General features: G+C 39.4%; 1 protein-coding gene across 1 annotated transcript; it reads left to right on the forward strand.

The window, feature by feature from the left end:
• Positions 1–18,156: 18,156 nt before the first annotated feature.
• Positions 18,157–19,877, forward strand: LOC134804274 (zinc finger protein 480-like). Its single transcript, XM_063777266.1, has one exon. The coding sequence runs from the start codon at positions 18,199–18,201 to the stop codon at positions 19,459–19,461; it is 1,263 nt and encodes a 420-aa protein (XP_063633336.1). The 5' UTR covers positions 18,157–18,198; the 3' UTR covers positions 19,462–19,877.
• Positions 19,878–20,196: the final 319 nt, after the last annotated feature.

A 20,196-nucleotide genomic window follows, 5' to 3' on the forward strand; every position in this document is an offset into this window, starting at 1 on the left:
GATCTGCGTCTCTTTAATACTAACCGTATTAAAGAGACTATTGAGCGAAACCAAGGCTCCAAAGTGTTCGCAAAGGACAAAGCAACGCAAGCAAAGCAAGGGTCTATTGGGCAAAGCCAGCTGACAAAGCTGAAACGGGAAGATGGCAGCATAGCGTCGAGCAAAGCGGAGGTTTTAGGTGAGATCGAGAGGTTCTATGGACAGTTATACACTTCGATCGCAAAGCCCCTTGACAGCTTGGTAGGAGATCCAAGAGCCAAGCTGTCCCGACATTATACCGAAGATATCCCGGACATCAGTCTGTACGAGATTAGGATGGCCCTGAAGCAGCTTAAGAACAACAAGGCGCCGGGCAAAGACGAAATCACTTCAGAGCTTCTGAGAGCGGGTGGAACACCGGTACTTAAAGTCCTCCAGAAGCTCTTTAATTCCGCCTTGTCCGAGGGCATAACGCCTGAAACATGGAATAGAGGCGAGGTGGTGCTGTTCTTCAAAAAAGGTGATAACAACCTATTGAAGAACTACAGACCCATCACGCTTCTGAGCCATGTCTATAAGCTGTTTTCAAGGGTCATCACGAACCGTCTCGAACACAGACTTGATGACTTCCAGCCTCCCGAACAAGCCGGTTTCCGAAAAGGCTATAGTAGCATAGACCACATCCATACGCTGCGGCAAGTTATACAGAAGACCGAAGAGTATAACTTGCCATTATGCTTAGCGTTTGTGGACTATGAGAAAGCCTTCGATTCGGTGGAAACATGGGCGGTGCTTGAGTCTCTTCAGCGATGCCATATTGACTATCGGTACATCGAAGTGTTGAAGTGTTTGTATAATAACGCCACCATGTCGGTCCGAGTACAGGAGCAGAGCACGAGGGCGATTCCATTGCAAAGAGGCGTAAGGCAGGGAGACGTTATCTCTCCGAAACTGTTTACTGCCGTAATGGAAGACGCCTTCAAGCTCCTGGAATGGGAAGGACTTGGCATCAACATCAACGGCGAATACATCACTCACCTTCGGTTTGCCGACGATATCGTAGTCATGGCAAAGTCGATGGAGGAACTCAGCATGATGCTCGATGACCTCAACCGAGTTTCACAACGGGTGGGCTTGAAAATGAACATGGACAAGACGAAACTTATGTCAAATGCCAATGTTGTGCCCATCCCAGTCTCTGTTGGGAACTCGGTACTCGAAGTTGTTGACTCTACCTAGGACAAGTAGTCCAATTAGGTAGGTCCAACTTCGAGAAAGAGGTCAACCGCCGAATCCAACTCGGTTGGGCAGCGTTCGGGAAACTACGTAATGTCTTTTCGTCCGACATACCTCAGTGCCTCAAGACGAAAGTCTTTAATCAATGTGTGTTACCAGTGATGACTTACGGCTCCGAAACGTGGTCTTTCACTATCGGCCTCATCTCAAAACTCAAAGTCGCTCAACGAGCTATGGAGAGGGCTATGCTCGGAGTTTCTCTACGTGATCTAATCAGAAATGAGGAGATCCGTAGACGAACTAAAGTCACCGACATAGCCCACCGGATTAGCAAGCTGAAGTGGCAATGGGCAGGCCACATTGCACGCAGAGAAGATGGCCGATGGGGTCGAAATGTGCTCGAGTAGAGACCACGGACTAGCAAGCGCAGCGTAGGACGTCCACCCACAAGATGGACAGACGATCTTGTTAAGGTCGCCGGAAGACGCTGGATGCGGGTCGCTTCCAACCGGCACGTATGGAGGTCCAAGGGGGAGGCCTATGTTCAGCAGTGGACGTCTTATGGCTGAGATGATGATGATGATGATGATTTATGTGTAAGATTTGTTTTTGCTATGAGTCATACTTTTCAAATTATTAACGAAAAAATAAAAACAAGGAACCTTAGAATTTATTATAATTAACTTTCCCTCTTTATTATCTTTTTAAATATTGATCCCTGCTAAAAATGTACTGAATCTTTTTTATTGAAAATTTTGTGTAGATTATTATTTCATTTTTTTTATATTGGCCACCGTTTACGAGTTATTTACGAAAAACTAAAAAAAGGGACCTTTAATATCACATATCTCACTTCCAGTCAAGAATTCGATCAAGCAACCGGCAAATTCGGATTCAGCGGGGTCTAATAGGGAATATTACTGCATTGTTCTTCCGCCAGAGGGCATGACCGATCCATATAGTAAACAGTTTTTTGACAATTTTGACAAGTCTTTCAAAACGGGATTAAAATAAAATTGCTAAATATATTAATATAATTTGAGTTTAAAATAAGGTTAATACTTACAAGATATGTTAATACAATAATGCATCAGTGCTGCGTATTTGGCTGTAGAAATCAAGGGAATCATTCATTTCCGAAAGACCAAAGTGTATGAACGCTGTGGGAAGCGGTAGTACGTCGTAAAGCAAAAAAAAACCTCAAAGATATGTTCAGCACATTTTAAATCCGAAGATTTCATTGCATCTGAAAACTTTTCAGGTAAGAATTTCGAAATAATAGAATAACCGTCACATTTACTACCCAATTTTATTCTGAGCATAACCTAAACTCTTGTTATTATTTTCAGGATTATATAATACCAGGCGCGTTTATAAGAAGGGAACCTGGGCCTTCCATCTTTCAGTGGACTAAAACGGAAGTTATAATATCTAAGCAAAGGCGAGAACAGGCTGAAGCGAGTGAGGCGAAATGAAAATTAATGCTTACCATGTTGAGAACTCTGATGACTTAGCTCCCTTTCTAAATGTTCATCCGAGACAGCAGCATTCGATTGTGGTGTTGATTATGTTGTGGCGCAATAAAATAGTGTAGATAACCCACAGTTGCAAAACTATATGCCTGGTTTTAATACAACAACATGTAACGCTTCGTACGAGATGGCAGCATTCGATTGTGGTGTTCATTATCTTGAAGAAGCTGTGGCCCAAGAAAGTCTATGTCCAATTGTCCTTGGCTCTGTGGGCACGACTAGTTACGACGACTCCTTTGTTTATTGATAAAGTAATAATTTGTATATAATAAAGTTTGAAATGATTCGGAAACATAACACTTATAATCATTTATTCATTTATAAGTTAACAATGTAACAGTAGCATATTATAATGGCATTACAAAAAAAAAAAAACTAGACTAGACTAATGAGTCGACGAAAACTACTTGTTTCAAGGCTTATGAAAACAATAACTTTTGTAGTACAATAAGTGATTACACTGCAGGTCGCCAACTGGATAGTTAGACACACTCAGGTTTTAACAGTAGGTATTATCTTTGTAAGGACTCTATAGAAAGATTAGAAAGTGTAGGTCGTCAGTGTAAATCTGAGCTAGAATTGATGTCTTTAAATTTTTCCGGCAATGGCGTGAATAAAGATTTTGAGCTTTTGCCTTCAGTGTAACCTGTGTAACCACTTTTTATGCTACCAAAGTTATTATGTTCGTCGTATAGGGTAAGCCTGGAACAAGACAAAAGTAAAAATTACATTCTGAAAAATGGAATTAAATAGGTTTAAATATGATTAAGTAAGTAATTAAAACGCTTTTATTAGGTCGACCGTCGACCTGTATGTAACTATGTAATGGAATCTAATTTAACCATCTTCCAAGGATCGTAGCGCCATGAAAATTGGCAGCTGTAGGTATGTAGTTACAATAATATGGTACTGTCGAACTGATTTGATGATGGAGCCGGAAGATATGAACTGGAACTTCATGATGGAACATCGTATCATAGCTGTGTTTGGATTTGTTAGAAAAGTCTTGAAATGAACTTTTACCACGATTAGGTTTCAAAGTCTGATGATAAAGCCGGAAGATAGGCACTGGCATTCCATGATGGAATATCGTATCATAGTCGTGTTTGCACTTGTGAGAACGGTCACGTAATGAATTTTGAACACGATCAGGCATCAAGCGTGTTTTTCTAGTGTTTTTTAAACTATTAATTTATTTCCTTTTAGGCTTGCACCACGTTCCCGAAGCAGCTTTTTAAGTTCTTCGACCTTTAAATATCCGTAGGGCGCCATATTCACAGTAAAAGTAATTAAATATGATTATTAAAATTATGTACCTATTATAATAATTTACTTAATTACTTTTCACTTTTACTAATTATTTGTTTATGACATGACAACATGACACCATGACATGATGTGTCATTGATGATGTCAACGAGCTTTCCATAGAGATATAGAGCTTTGTTTACTGTATGTCTAGTGGCGCCACCTACACAGAGCTTTGCCTAATATTCCCTATTAGGTTAAAAAACCCGGTTGCCAAAAAGTAATATGTTTTGCCAGTAGAAATCGATTTTTACAAAAATGTGACCAGTCTAAATTATTCAATTTGATTAATTTTATAGCCTTTTAAAATATGTTTACACAATTTATCAATCGTGACTGAATTCCGGATTGGTTAGATGGGTGTGTGCCTTTGCTGCCCAACTTGTTATAAAATGACAATATGACGGACGAATGTCTGAAATGTCACCGTATTTAAGAATTATTTTGCTTTTCTTCGTAAGTATGTTGAAAAACATTGTGTGTATAACATATTTGCATATTTATACTGTGATTACCCATTTTATGAAACGTCCGCTAAACTAGCACAGGTCCGACGCTGACAGTGGTCACGGGCGTACTGGCGTGAGGAATAGGCGCAAGGTATTGCCGCGTAGGGTGTAATTTAGTAGGCAAAATGTTGAATTCATCAAATGATTAATGAAAAAATTAACGTATCGATAAAAGGACAAGCAATAATGAAGATTTACTTAAAAGCTATCGACTGAAGTAAGTTTCATATACATTTTCGTCCTAGTACTTCTAACATAAGGAAATAAAGACAGTGTTAGGCATGTTTTCAACTTAAGATTCTATCGAGAAAATAATGAGCCGTCGTGTTTCTGACAAGCAATAACGTAGTTCAAGGACTGAAGTTATACATACTAGAAAATAATGCATGAAATCCTTGTAAAAGTCTGTAAATATGGTGACAAAAAAGTGCATTTTACTACACACCGCGCCTTAATGTAGACAATTTGATGTAGATTACTTATGTGTCAGAACATTTATTGCTACAAGTCACCGTATACGAGTTATTTATAAAAAACTACAAAGGGACCTTAAACCCGATGACTGATCAGTTCATCAGCGTCACATAACATAAATTGACCTCCGCATTGGATAGACAGCAACATTGAATGTTCCAGTAATCAAAGAAACTTAATTGCTAAATTGGAAATCAAAATAACTAAAATGGGCCAGAATCACCAATTTTAAACTACTACGTTTAGTGCTCATCGATGTTAGTGTCGTAAGCGCCATCGACAATAAGGTCCCTTTTCATAGATAATACCACATTTTAGCACGTATAAGTAGCACAGTTTGTGTACGGCTAGTACGTCGAAGTTCGTTATGTAAATAATTAATTACTTAATGCACTTCGACATACTAGCTGTACAAAAACTGGATAAGCACTTGAATCAAGGAATAGACAAAAAAATCTAAAATTTAGGGGAGACCGAGGTGAGTTGTGACAGAGGAGAGTTGAGACGTCATCGATTTTTTGGAATCTCTTAACTAAAAACTAGGTCGCAATACTCGCAATAATGCGCGTTTGTTAGTTCAAGTTACGAGCTAACAAACGCACACTGTTGCGAGCTAGCTAACAGTTATTAGATTCTAAAAAATCGACAATGTCACAACTCTCCTCTGTCACAACTCACCTCAGTCTCCCCTACATAATTTGTCATTTGCCAAGTTAAAACAGCTAACGCTTGTTAACATCAACCTCAATTCATCAAATTTGCACGTACTTATACCTATTTATATATTTATTTTATATTTACCTTTAACGCTTTAGTAAAATAAACTTTTTTTTGTAATAGAGGTGTTTAAAGCAAAAAATTCAGAAAAACGTATGACGTTAGGGACTTTGCGTAGAATTACACAGAGCCGTTTAAACTTCTTTCTAGATTTTGTTTAATTAACAATATCTATATTTACAGGCACCTTTTTTTCATTCATTGGAAAAACATCATAAGTAATTGACAACTATATCGATTGCAAACAAACATACGTACCTACTACACACTTCTTTTGGGTTTTTTTCTTTTATTTCTTTCTCCCGCTTTGTTTTTTTGCTTCGCTCTATTTGTAATGTAGTTATTATAATAATGTAGTTATTGTAGTGTAGTTATAAATGCTTATCCTTATATGTGTATCTGTATGTGCGAATGCCTACGTATTTAAAACAAAGTGTATCTACTTCAAAGTTAACTTTCATAGATCCCATAAAGCGGTTACTAATATTATTTAGTGTTCATTCTTAGTCTACTAACAGTTTTACGTACCTATCTACTTATTCGATTCGACTTCAGGAGGCGTATTGGCCTGGCCCCGTAGCCAACGTGCCAATCGTTCCAAGATCATTCCAAGACTCAAGAGTTTGAGCGAGTTATTTTTCTTTGAAATGCATATTGAAATGAAGATCGCTCTATAAAAAAATATATACGTCTACAAAACTCTACCTACATTTTAAGTAAAAATTAAAATGAAAATATTACTTTGCTAATCCGCGAAAAGATAACGTGCTAGTCGATCAGTGCTAACCCGTTATACTTACTTGCGTATTTTTACATGCAATTAATATTCCCACCCTCCCACCGCAAAAATAAATACGCAAAAAAAAATCTAGAATGGTCGGCCATATTTATACCTTGACCACTCCCCCTACTGTGCAAGTGTGAGTGAGATGGATTCTAGACAGGTCATTCCGTTGCCGGGCGTCAGACCGTCAACAACTCCTGAGGATGCCTCGTAGAGAGGCGAAACACGTGTCGAAGATTATTCTTTTGGTGGTGGTTTGTTATATTTATTTGCGTATTTATTTTTGCGGTGGGAGGGTGGGAATATTAATTGCATGTAAAAATACGCAAGTAAGTATAACGGGTTAGCACTGATTGACTAGCACGTTATCTTTTCGCGGATTAGCAAAGTAATATTTTCATTTTAATTAATATGGATTTCCGCAAAGTAACGCCTGATTCTATTCACTACATTTTAAGGTTGTTCAGAAATAAAACGATGACTCAAAAACATCAAAAGTATCGGGTGGAACAGAACGAAAGACTTTTACGCAAACGGGAATTGTTTTAGGCTACGTACTTTATTTTTCATTGAGGTGCAGTTTGTAAAACATTAGTGCAAAAATCTGTTTGTTTCAACCCTAGCAAGTAAATCCTATGGAATAAAATGTGTCAATTTAAAAATGTTAATAACTTTTTAGGGTTGTCAGGTTGTCACTGATATAAAAATATTTCATTTTAATGATTATGTTTTACTGTTTAATCCAGCTTTACGATTATAATAACTCGATTGTAGATCACTTAGATAACACTACCTATCCTTTCAGCTCAGTCTATAGAAATGTTCCATCCTGTATAATATGACTATACAACTTTATACATTATTCTCATAATACAATAGCATACTATTCGTATTACCAGCTCAATATAAATTAGTCTTTAGTCCATACGCGCCCCCGGGAGCGTAAAAGTCGTTCACACGTTGAATAATGTGCGGTGGTTACGCCGCTCTATAGCGAACACAGATAAAACATACAGAGAATTCACTTGTTTAATAGGCTACAGTTTCCTATAATACGAGTAGAATTGCTCTACATCAATCTCGAAATGAAATCTGTGAAAACACACGAGGGCACATTCTGAAAGCTAAAGATTTTTTATTGGCCTATAAAAAAGAGTTTCAGATTCATCCTAAGCTACACAGAAATAACAAGTAAGGGTGGTATTCCAGCTGTCGAATGTCATTGCGTCTCACTCTCTTATTGAGCAAGATGTGAGACAAAATACACATTGGACAAATAAATTGGACATGTGGAATACCACCCTTACACACATACGAATACGAATGCAAATATCTATTAATTTAAGACAAGTACCGCACCCATTAAATAATATTTTTCACAGGACAGCACGTCGAGTGCTCGTATGTATTCATGGTTGAGATGAGACGAGTTCTATCTCGCTCACACGCTCTTCACCGCACCCCGTCAGGGTGATAATGGGAACCACATAAAAGGGGTCGAGGTCAAATATTTAAGCTCACCAAATTTTCAATGCGATTGGAATAGATGTCTGTTCCGAATCTGAAGGATGGGTAAAGCTGTACCTATATGTATGTATTCTGTGCAAGCAAAGCTCCCCCGGTTGCTTGTTTAACACACTTTTATTGCCGTATGCTTAAACCACAGTTACCGTCGACGACGATGTTTAAACTACAGTAGGTAACTACAGTAGTGGTTTTGTATGTAAGTAGGAGCTTAATTGTAGGTATTAGGCGCTTAGACTGATTTTTTTGGCTTTCGGCTTTTACTTATACAAGGTCAGGTGTAAGGCTTTTACTTATGCAAGGTGTGTGTAAGGTGTAAATAATAGTGGGCTCCATTTAAGGGCATATTCGGTACCGTGTTCTGATTAGGAGAAAGTAGAAGACAAACAATTTTAACGCAAAAACAAATATTATAGGGCAGGTCGTCCAAGTCGGCAAACTCTCCATACAAAGGCCAAACAGTTTTCGCGTCAAAAAAAATCAGAACACGACACCGAATATGCCCCGGGATTCCAGTATTTTTTTACACCTTGTACTTACGCCCAAGTTGAAACGGCGACCTTCGCTAGTAAAGCCTCCTTCACACTCGTGCGCGAATCGCGGCGCAAAGCCGAGAATGCGAGTGTGGAGTGGGTTTAACACTCGGTCAATAAAAGCCTACCATAAATATACTTGGTCAAGCAGATCTTGTCAGTAGAAAAAGGCGGCAAATTTGAAAAATGTAGGCGCGAAGGGATATCGTCTCATAGAAAATTTGAATTTCGCGCCTTGTTCTACTGACAAGATTTGCTTGACCATCTATATATAATTTATCTGTGACGCATACCGTTTTGAAGTGGCACTGAGGACTTTTTAGCAGTATGTAAGTATTGTACGCAACAATGAAAATAGTAGATTGTACAATAAGGGCATAAAGTGACCCTTTTCTCTTTCACCCGAGGCAATTTTTTGGTCTGAGCGAAGCGAAGACCAAAATAGTAGACGAGGGTGAAAATGGACATTTATGCCCTTGTTGTACACTCTGTTTTTCACTTCGATTGCGAGGAAAATAAAATTATATTTTTCACGGTACACCACGAAATTGTCGTAAAGCGAAAGAACATAATACATAAGTAATCAATTCCCGCCATCTAACTTTTTAAATTTGCAACATGTGATCAGAGTTTCAGACGCTTGGTTTTCTGCCAAGTCAAACATTTCGGAGCATTTTTGAACGATAATCGACTCCTATTTTATGTGATTTACTAAATTTAATGACAGAAAATACGGATTTCTAATAAATTATAGCAAAAATAAAATAATATAACAAGTTTTGTCATCTACACATTTTTATTGCTCAGTAAAATTGTGCAATATGTTTTAACTGTTTGGCTGTTGAGACCGATTACCTTAGTCTTAGAAGAAAATTTTACTTTTATGCTCTAGAGCATAAATGCGATTTTATGTCGTCTACGCACGACATAAAGGTGCACTTTTTGAGCATGAGAAGTGAAAAATTTCTCTTTCTCTGCTAGAGTTAGACCAAGATAAGTCTGCAACGATTTTGATAGCACACGCAGTGTAAGTGTTAGCTATTTATACGTCATAATTTCATAGAAGTTTGACGTTTAAATAGTTATTTGTACAACAAGAGATCAAAGTTTGATATTTCTTCGAGTGCTTATTTTGAGTCCCGTGCAAGCGAAAGATTCTATAATAGATTCACGAGCGTAGCGAGTGAATCTAATTTAGAATCTTGAGCGTAGTAAGGGATTCAAAAGCGCACGAGATGTAAATAACTTTGATCTCGTGTAGTACACAAAATTTTTCACCCTAAGCAGTGAGAACATACCTAGAGGGACAGAGATAATAGAACCCAAGTATATCGAACTTGTATTAGACCCCGCATGTTGAAATGACCATAAAGGTCACTTGAATGTCATTTTGTCTCACTCAGTGAGCAAAATCGCATTTTGCTCACTGAGTGACCCACAATCAGTGAGCAAAATGCGATTTTGCTCACTGAGTGAGACAAAATGACTCAGTGAGCAAAATCGCATTTTGCTCACTGTTTTTAAGAAGCAAAGTACCCTTGTTCGAGCTGCTGAGGTGAAAATAACATTTTCACTTCTCATGCTCAAAAAGTGCACCTTTATGTCGTGCGTAGACGACATAAAATCGCATTTTATGCTCTAGAGCATAAAGTAAAATCATCTATTACGACCCTTATTGACTTAGCAATAAAGTCCAAATTCTGCCATACAAACTGCCAGCCCTGCCGGCGCGCCCCCGACCGGCGCTCTCCCGATCGGCGTGCCCCGCGCCTCCGACCGGCCCAAGAACAATTTTCTTTAGTCTTGAATAAATACGTTAAAATAACCTAAAATATTTGATAATTTGTATATTTTCCTCGCAATCGAAGTGAAAAGCAGAGTGTACAACAAGGGCATAAATGTCCATTTTTACCCTCGTCTACTATTTTGGTCTTCGCTTCGCTCAGACCAAAAAATTGCCTCGGGTAAAAATAGGTCACTTTATGCCCTTGTTGTACAATCTACTATTGCACTGCTATAAAATAACATTTGTGTGCTATCAAAATCGTTGCAGACTAACTCTACACCTAGGTAAAGTCCGTTCGGAAAGAAAAGAGTCGTGGAATGTATTGGGCCCCATACATTCCACGACTCTTCTCTTTCCGCATAAACTCTATTGAAAAATCCATACGACCATTCTTTTCGGACTTGGTCTTATTATTACGTTGTTATTTGGGCTATAACCACGAAAATCGAATTACGCTTTCATTGGAGTAAAAGAAAAAGATTCCCGCAATTTGCGAACTTCGGTGTTCGCGGTAGGCGCTCTGTATCTTAGAGTAGATAGGTACTTGCTTATAGAGTTCGACTAAGCTAAAGTCTCACTCACCTTGCAACAAATCACACACGATTGTCGACACATTGCCGGTAAAGTAAGTTCAACGAATTAAATTATAGTAGAAGAGCCGGCCGCAAATTTTCTAACCGACTTGATACCACGATGAAATGCACAATGGTTTCCCATAAAAGTGATGCTAAGTCCGAATTCGATAGTCTGCCACGGCGGAACTTGCCGAAAGTACGAAAAAGAAGGCCACTTCCGGTGCGAAAAAAGGGGGCTGATTTAACCCATCTGATGCCGAAATAATAGTTATAACAGCAGTTAGAAATTTACATGTAGATACAGAAAAGCGAAGTCTGCCAGTATTTTTTTTGCCGGAAGTGCTTGGCAGACGCTCTCAAAGGTGGCCACCGGGACCCCTAATTTAACCTATCTGATACCACCATGAAACCAATTCCAGTCGGTAGGTATGAACCCTCATGTCAGGAATATATAAGTCTGCCAAGGCTTTTCCTGCCGAAACACCTTGGCAGACGAGATTATGTGAGCAAGGTAACCATCGGTTACCCTACACTAACCCATCTGATACCACCATGAAACCAATTCCAGTCGGTAGGTATGATGGGGGTTCGGCAGGAAAAGCCTTGGCAGACTTATATATTCCTGAAATGAGGGTTCATACCTACCGACTGGAATTGGTTTCATGGTGGTATCAGATGGGTTAGTGTACGGTAACCGATGGTCATCTTGTTTATAATCTCGTCTGTCAAGGTGTTTCGGCAGGAAAAGCCTTGGCAGACTTATATATTCCTGAAATGGGGGTTCATACCTACCGACTAGAATTAGTTTCATGGTGGTATCAGATGGGTTGATGTAGGGTAACTGATGTACACCTTGTTAACATAATCTCGTCTGCCAAGGTGTTTCGGCAGGAAAAGCCCTGGCAGACTTATATATTCCTGAAATGAGGGTTCATACCTACCGACTGGAATTGGTTTCATCGTGGTATCAAATGGGTTAGTGTACGGTAACCGATGGTCATCTTACCTTGCTCACATAATCTCGTCTGCCAAGGTGTTTCGGCAGGAAAAGCCTTCGCAGACTTATATATTCCTGACATGAGGGTTCATACCTACCGACTGGAATTGGTTTAATGGTGGTATCAGATGGGTTAAATTAGGGGTCCCGGTGGCCACCTTTGAGAGCGTCTGCCAAGCACTTCCGGCAAAAAAAATGCTGGCAGACTTCGCTTTTCTGTGTCTATATGTAAATTTCTAACTGCTGCCATAACTATTATTTCGGTATCACATGGGTTAAATCAGCCCCCTTTTTTCGCACCGGAAGTGGCCTTCTTTTTCATACTTTCGGCAAGTTCCGCCGTGGCAGACTATCGAATTCGGACTTAGCATCACTTTTATGGGAAACCATTGTGCATTTCATCGTGGTATCAAGTCGGTTAGAAAATTTGCGGCCGGCTCTTCTACTATTATTATTGCTCGATTAAAAACAGCAATGTGTTTTTCACAAATCGCCTACAATTTGTTGCAAGGTCTGTAGAGGCCTTCACTTTGTACCGACTTTGACGGAACAAAGTGTGAGAGTCATGTTTAAAAGTAATATTTTCATAGCAATTTGGCGTAATTACATTTTTTGTACATTATCCAGCAAATGCTATGCAGAGTTATCTTGGTCCGACTCAATAGCAGGAGATCTAAGGTCCCGTTTTCTATGGGGACCTTGCATTTTGGAGACAAAGCAAACCGCTTGGAACAGGTTTTCCTGGGGGTGACCTGAGCTGATTAAGCCCGGTTGCCAAGAGGTTCCCCCCAGTAGGTGGGCAGGGGAGGGGGGGTAAAAGTGCCTCCGGCGCGCCTCACTCTAAGCTTTATATCTGCATACATATCGCAACTATATCAAGTTTGGTGTCATTTTCGTATAATTCGAGGATGAAGAATTCATTTCTGTGACTAAATTTTCACTCACCCATACAAAAAAATCGAAAAATTCAAAATTCAAAAAAAATCTTTAGATATTTTTTTTCGAAAATCCTCTACAAAATGTATACTATGAGGATTTGCTCTAGAAAAAAATACCTGTGAATAGCCCAGTTCTACTATACAGAATACTAAACTTGTCAAACATTTTTTTTCATAACTCTGTTAAAAAAAATGTTTTGTGTCGCGCGGCGTACTTGCATTGTAAGAGTGGTATGCAACGTTTAGGATTTTTAAGTATGTTTAGATGATTTCTGATATGTTGTTATTCTTCTGGTGGTAGATTACATTAATAAATTACTTCTGGTGGTGATATATATACAAATATAAATTAAATATATAAATAAAGATGTTGGGAAAACTTACGCTAATAGAGTTAAGTATTATAAATGTGATAAAATTAACATAGGAGATGTTTGACAAAAATTGCGGGTTAAAATAAGATATTATATTGTTCGTAATTACCATTACATGCCCATGGGACTGTGCATTTTAGGTTTTTTTTAACGCAGTTGCACCTCCCTGCGCATTTTGTTTTGCAGCGGCAACGAATAAGCTCTAAACAAGCAGCAGCCGCCGCAGGTAGGCTTGTCCATATGGGCTCCCAATAACCTTGTTGTTTGGACCAGCCCCAGTCGGCAGGGCATGGTGGCTGTTGCTGAGGGGCTATAATCTGTCCCCAAACATAGACCAAATCGCGCCGTGCGCCAAAAACCGCCGTGTCGCCGAAATAATTTTCAACCAGGTTGACAAGGTGCAGAAAACCCTAGAGGAAAAGCAAACCGCTCTATGTGCGTTCCTTGATGTTGAAGGTGCTTTCGACAATACGCCCACAGAGACCATACTCAATGGTATGAAATCAAAGGGAGTAGACGAAACCACCAGATGGGTACATAGCATGCTCTCAAACAGAGTAGCCACTCTGACCATCAATACTATATATAGAGCATGAATTTTATACCACTAAAGGGTGCCTACAAGGAGACGTTTTATCCCCACTATTATGGACCCTAGCAGTGGACCAACTTCTTGCAATCATGTCAGGCCAAGACTTTGATACACAAGGATATGCCGACGACCTTGTAGTCACCGTCAAAGGCCCTTGCCTCAACACAATATCCAACCTAATGCAAGGAGCTCTAAACACAATATTCAAATGGTGTAGAGAAAATGACTTGTCCATTAATCCGAGCAAGACTGTAATAGCCATTTAACCATTCACAAGGAAACGGAAGCTCGATAAACTCACAAAACCAAGACTTAATGGACAAATAATACCGTTCTCGGCAGAGGTCAAGTATCTAGTGGTCACCTTTGACCAAAAGTTAACTTGGAACCCTCACCTGAGAAACATTATACAAAAAGTGAAAATGGCCATGTGGTCATGCTGTCGAATGGCAGGAGCAAGATGGAGCTTAAGATCCAAATTGCTATGTGGTTATACACAGCGGTAGTGAGGCCAATTGTCACCTAAGCCTCCGCAGTCTGGTGTAACAAAACCAGCCAAAAGACAGCAATAGACACTCTAAACAGACTGCAACGCACGGCTTGTTTAACAGTAACAGGCGCCTATTCCTCGACACCGGGAGCGGCCCTGGATGCACTGCTGGACATCATACCACTCCACTTGCAGGTGCAAAAGGAGGCCAAGCAGTGCGTCTACAGAATATGCACACTAAACAGGCCAAAATGGCGCTCTCAGGCATTAACCAATCTAAAGGCCTGGGTTTTTGCGAATAGAGCCCTTAGCATGCCCACTGATGACGCTCACACCGAATGTCATCTCACCAAACTGTACACAGTAGAAATACCTCCTAGAGACAAATGGATCAACAACCAAATGTACGTCGAAGAGGGAAGCCACATCTGGTATATAGATGCTTCCAAGAAAGGCAATGATGTAGGATGTGGGATCTATGGTGAGAGATCTAAGCTCAGAGCTAGCGTCAGCATGGGCACATTGGCCTCAATCTTCCAGGCAGAAGTCTTCGCCGTCAACAAATGTGCGGAGATCAACCTGGATAGAAACCTAAGACACCAGCTTATCTACATCAACTCAGACAGCCAGGCTGCTCCGCGGGCACTAGAATCCCTTGAGTCAAACTCAAAACTAGTCCAGAACTGTAAAACAAACCTAAATGCACTGGTTTACTCCAACAAAGTTACACTTAGATGGGTACCAGGGCACTCCGACATTAACGGAAACGAAGAAGTGGACGAACTTGCTAGAAAGGGCGCAGACACACCCCTGGTCGGCCCAGAACCCTTCTGTGGAAGCACAAAACGAGATGCATATTCTCTGCTCAGCAACTTAGAAAAAACGAGAGCAATCGATTGGTGGAAGTTCGTTAAAGGACAAGAACACTCGAAAGCTCTGATCAAAGGGTTCAACAGCAAAACTGCTAAGGAGCTTTTAAGACTCAAAAGGCACAAAACCTGCGCGGTGACCAGAATACTGACTGGACACTGCAAGTTGAACAAACATATATGTTTCAAATTGGCAAGAAACAAGATGCGACATGCAGGTTCTGTCAGAAGTCAGAGGAGACTGCAATGCACATTCTCTGTTCTTGTGGACTACTAATGTCAAAAAGAAGTACCTACCTAGGGCGACACGTAGTGCAACCCTATGAGGTACAAAACATTACGGCCCAAAGAATCTGGAACTTTCTGGATGCAACGGGCATTAGTAATGAACTTAAAGGGCCGTCACAACAGATCAATGCTGGTCAATGCGACACTCAAAGGCCCACAACACCACAATAATAATAATAATAATGTCCCGCGGGGGCAGCTTGTGGCGAGCTGACGGTGAGTGACGACACCGCGGACCCCTATTCCAGAGGGCCCTGTCATCTGGCCCTCGCCTCTGTGCTTGCCTTGATTGGCCGGCCAGAATGGAGTCGCAAGAGCGGGACCTATGCTCCAGGTTGGAAGTGTAAAATGTCATAACGCCGGCGGCCTGCTGAACGGATTACCGGGATCTGGCTACCGCAGACTCACCTCTCGACAACCTCACCGCCACTCCAAAGTGTTGCCCTGTTGTCGCACTGTGCGTGCGGCCATTGCGGGGCCCACTCAATGAGTTGGCGAGTCACCACCTGTCATTTACAATTTTGAGACTGATTTTCACGGCAGGTGTCCGCTAGTCTCTCCCATAGCCCATTATCCAGTCCATCCAACTTTCAAATCTATAGCCCATGACCTTAGTTCCCATCGCAGCACAAAAGTGCTGCACTGTAATAGTCTTTGCACCTGGCGGGGACCATCTCCGGATGTATCACATTGTGCGTTCGGGGATAGTATCCACCACATGTATCCCTTGCTTTTAGATTAACGTGCCTTAAAGGGCCTCTGCGCTGTTGGCTTCGTCCCCACGTACGCCTCCCAAAGGTCCGGGACCCCATGGTCCCGAGATATGGAAAAGACATGCAAATAATAATGTTAATTTTATCACATTTATAATACTTAACTCTGTTGGCGAAAGTTTTCCCAACATTTTTATTTATATATTTAATTTATATTTGTATATATATCACTTCCAGAAGTAATTTATTAATGTAATTTACAACCAGAAGAATAACAACTTATCAGAAATCATCTAAACATGCTTAAAAATCCTAAACGCTGCATACCGCTCTTACAAAGCAGGTACGCCGCGCGACAATAAACATTTTTTTTAACAGAGTTATGAAAAAAAATGTTTGACAAGTTTACTATTCTGTATAGTAGGATAACTGGGCTATTCACAGGTTTTCTAGAGCAAATCCTCATAGTTTAAATTTTTTAGAGGATTTACGAAAAAAAAAATTAAAAGATTTTTTTTAATTTTGAATTTCTTGATTTTTTTGTATGGGTGAGTGAAAATTTAGTCACAGAACTGAATTCTTCATCCTCGAATTACACGAAAAAGACACCAAACTTGATATAGTTGCGAGATGTATGCAGATATAAAGCTTAGAGTGAGGCGCGCCGGAGGCACTTTTACCCCCCCTCCCCTGCCCACCAGCTGGGGGGAACCTCTTGGCAACCGGGCTTAATCAGCTCAGATCACCCCCAGGAACACCTGTTCCAAGCGGTTTGCTTTGTCTCCAAAATGCAAGGTGGTGGACCTTAGATCTCCTGCTACAAGTGCTTACTATTTTTGTATATATTTGTTTGTATTGTTTTAACACTTTTAACCTCAGGTGCAATAGAGGTCTATTTCGGACCCAAGTTCCATTATTAAAAAAATGACATATGACATATAACTGACATCAAGGCCCCAACGTTGTCTGTTCTCTTTGACGGCGCAGCAACTAGTATCAATTCTCTCTCCTCGCTCTTTTAAAAATGCCGTTTGTCAAAAAAGGACAACCATACTGTTGACAAGATGGACATCAAATCAAGGTGTTATCGTTTTCGGTGGAACCAGTGGGTGGCCTATTTTATAAAGCTACAAGTTACAATTTACAAGCGGAAGTCTCTTTCTAACCCTATGTGTTAGAACGAGACTTCCGCTTGTAAATTGTAACTTGTAGCTTTATAAAATAGGCCACAGGTTGTGTATGTGTGCGTAAAAACGTATATGTGTGCTCTTTTAGGGATGTTAAAAGTCGATTTTAATCATGTTATATATCGATAACGCTACACAGCGGAACGAAATAGCGATTAATTGGAGCTTCAATATCTTCGTTAAACATAAACATAATTGAAATGCTAATGGATAATGAATATCATCATCATCATCTCAGCCATAAGACGTCCACTGCTGAACATAGGCCTCCCCCTTAATGAATACTTATATTATAATATAATAAAATAATTCTATTATTGCGGAACACATATTTTTATTTATGTATTTTAATTAAATATCTGAACTTTCCCTTGGTTCCCTGGCGTGACGATAAAATTGTGATCTGATAACCACAATAAAGAATAAAAGCGTTTATGTTCATTTTAAGTATCGTTAAACCTTTGAAGTAAAATTAAAATTGCAAGAAATGTCGACAGTTTATCGATATGACTTTATCGACATGGCTACAGCAAGGTGTTTCCACATTGTTAATCGTACACTAAACAAAAGTGGTCACAGTGACAGCTCGCTTAGACGTAATCTTTAAGTATAATATATCTATGACTGACATGGACGTTTGACATTGACAGTGACAGTACTATAATATTAGAATTTAGAAAAGAAAAATAATTTTGTGTATTTTCCATGTTCACTTTATTTTATTTCGGAAACCATGGAAGAGTATGAGAATATATACAAACACTTATGTCGTGTGTGTTTAAAACAAAATAATAAGCAAAACATGGTATCTTTATTAGATTTTACCAGCGTTGACGGCTTAAGTTGCTTTGGCAAAGCCATTTTAGCCTTCGCGAGTGTTGACATCCAATCTAACAATGTTTTTCCTACTTTGATGTGCAATGACTGTTTATATTCCCTAAAACAAGCTATTTATTTCAAACTAAAGTGCGAAACAAGTGATAAACAGCTTAAAAAGTTGGCAAATCAGTGTTTTTCTGAGACTGAAATCAAAACAAAAGTCGTCGAATATGCAATGTTTCAAAGTTATTTTACTAACGAAGATCTGCGAGGGTGTTCAAGTTCTAACATAAAACTTGAAGTAAAACCCAAGGTATTCATGCAAAACATCGCTGGAATAGATAATCTGGATATGGAATTACCTGCGTCTCAAGACAGTTTCAGTGATAATTTTCCGGATAATTCTGATGAATATGTTTGTAATCCACCTTATTCCGACGAAAAACCTACCCAATCACAAGAAGAGGCAGATGTCATTCTGAATCGCATTGAAAAACTGATAGGCTCATATGCAGATATATCAATGGAATTTAAGAAAAGTTTTAAAAAGCAAACTTTCAAGCGGCATAAAAAACTCGCTCGAAGACAACAAATGAAATTTCAAAACATAGACTCGTTTAACTGTAACATTTGCCACAGAGTCTTGGCTAACAAACATTCATATGATAATCATATGCAGAGACACAATGGGTGTAGATTTGTCTGTGAACATTGTGGCAAGGGGTTTCCAGTACTTACTGAGCTACAAGTACATCAAGTGTCCGTCCATGGTACTGGACCATACTTACAATGCCGCCAGTGCCCATACAAAGCTCCGCGAAAGTTTAGTCTAACTGAGCATGAAAGGATACACACTGGTGAACGTCCATACACTTGTGAAAAGTGTGGTTTAACATTCCGAAGAAGATTTGTATGGAAGAAGCATCTCATCTACCATAATGAGAAAACTATTCAATGCAGTTTATGTCCCCGTAAATTCTATCTGCGGAGTGAGATGTTAGCGCATTGTAATAATGTTCACGAGAGGATGTATGTGTACTTGTGTAATAAATGTGGAGCCACCTATGCAAAGGCGGCTACTGTCAGGCGGCATTTAACAGAAAGACATGGTGTGCCAAGAGAAGTGCAAGGCAAGGTAATTAGGATTAATAAAGGGAAGGGTGATTTTCCAGAATAAGTTACATAGTACCACAGTAAATTAAAAGTATTTTAAACAATGTACTAAAACTGGTTTATTATTTCAGTATATTTTTGACTCCTTGCCATCAACAAAATGAAAGTACTTTACCCTCTAGCAGCCTATGCGTCAAAACTTGCCAAGACGAATGCAATTTTGATTTGTTGAAATAAAGATTCAAATTGGAATGGAATGGGAGATCTTTTTATAGGCCTCTGGGTGGCTAGAGGCTAAACAATTTGATCAACCTTATTTTTGAAAGTACTTAATTATTCTATTGTGATTGAATAATTTATGCACTTCCACTATGTATAGGTTGTGAATTTATTTTTCAATTAACTATAATATACATAATGTTGCTAAGTGAATGAGATGATAGCCTTGACAATAAATGTATACCTACATTCATGCTCAGGTCATTTTAAACCTTGCCCGTTTAGCAACAACTTGTTATATTTTTTAGGTCAATAAAAAAAATAAAATAAGCCATGTTATTTTTTACCTCTGGTTCACTATTATGCCGTAAAAGTTACTTACCTACTTTATTCCCTAACATGCCACGATTATTCGGTATTCGGCGTATTCGGCCTATGTGACGAATATTCGGTATCCGGCCGAATATTGCGTACAGTCAGCGTTGGCCAGTTTTGCATGACTAAATACACAACTTATAAGCAACAAAACTTAAATCTAAGTAAACATTGTTCCTTGTAAGGAACTATTTTTACAATAAAT

The sequence above is a fragment of the Cydia splendana genome, chromosome 2, assembly GCF_910591565.1.
Source record: "Cydia splendana chromosome 2, ilCydSple1.2, whole genome shotgun sequence".
NCBI lineage: Eukaryota > Metazoa > Arthropoda > Insecta > Lepidoptera > Tortricidae > Cydia > Cydia splendana.

Bases quoted from the DNA above. Each gene is read 5' to 3' on its own strand.
- LOC134804274 (XM_063777266.1), top strand. From the start codon at position 18,199: ATGGAAGAGTATGAGAATATATACAAACACTTATGTCGTGTGTGTTTA.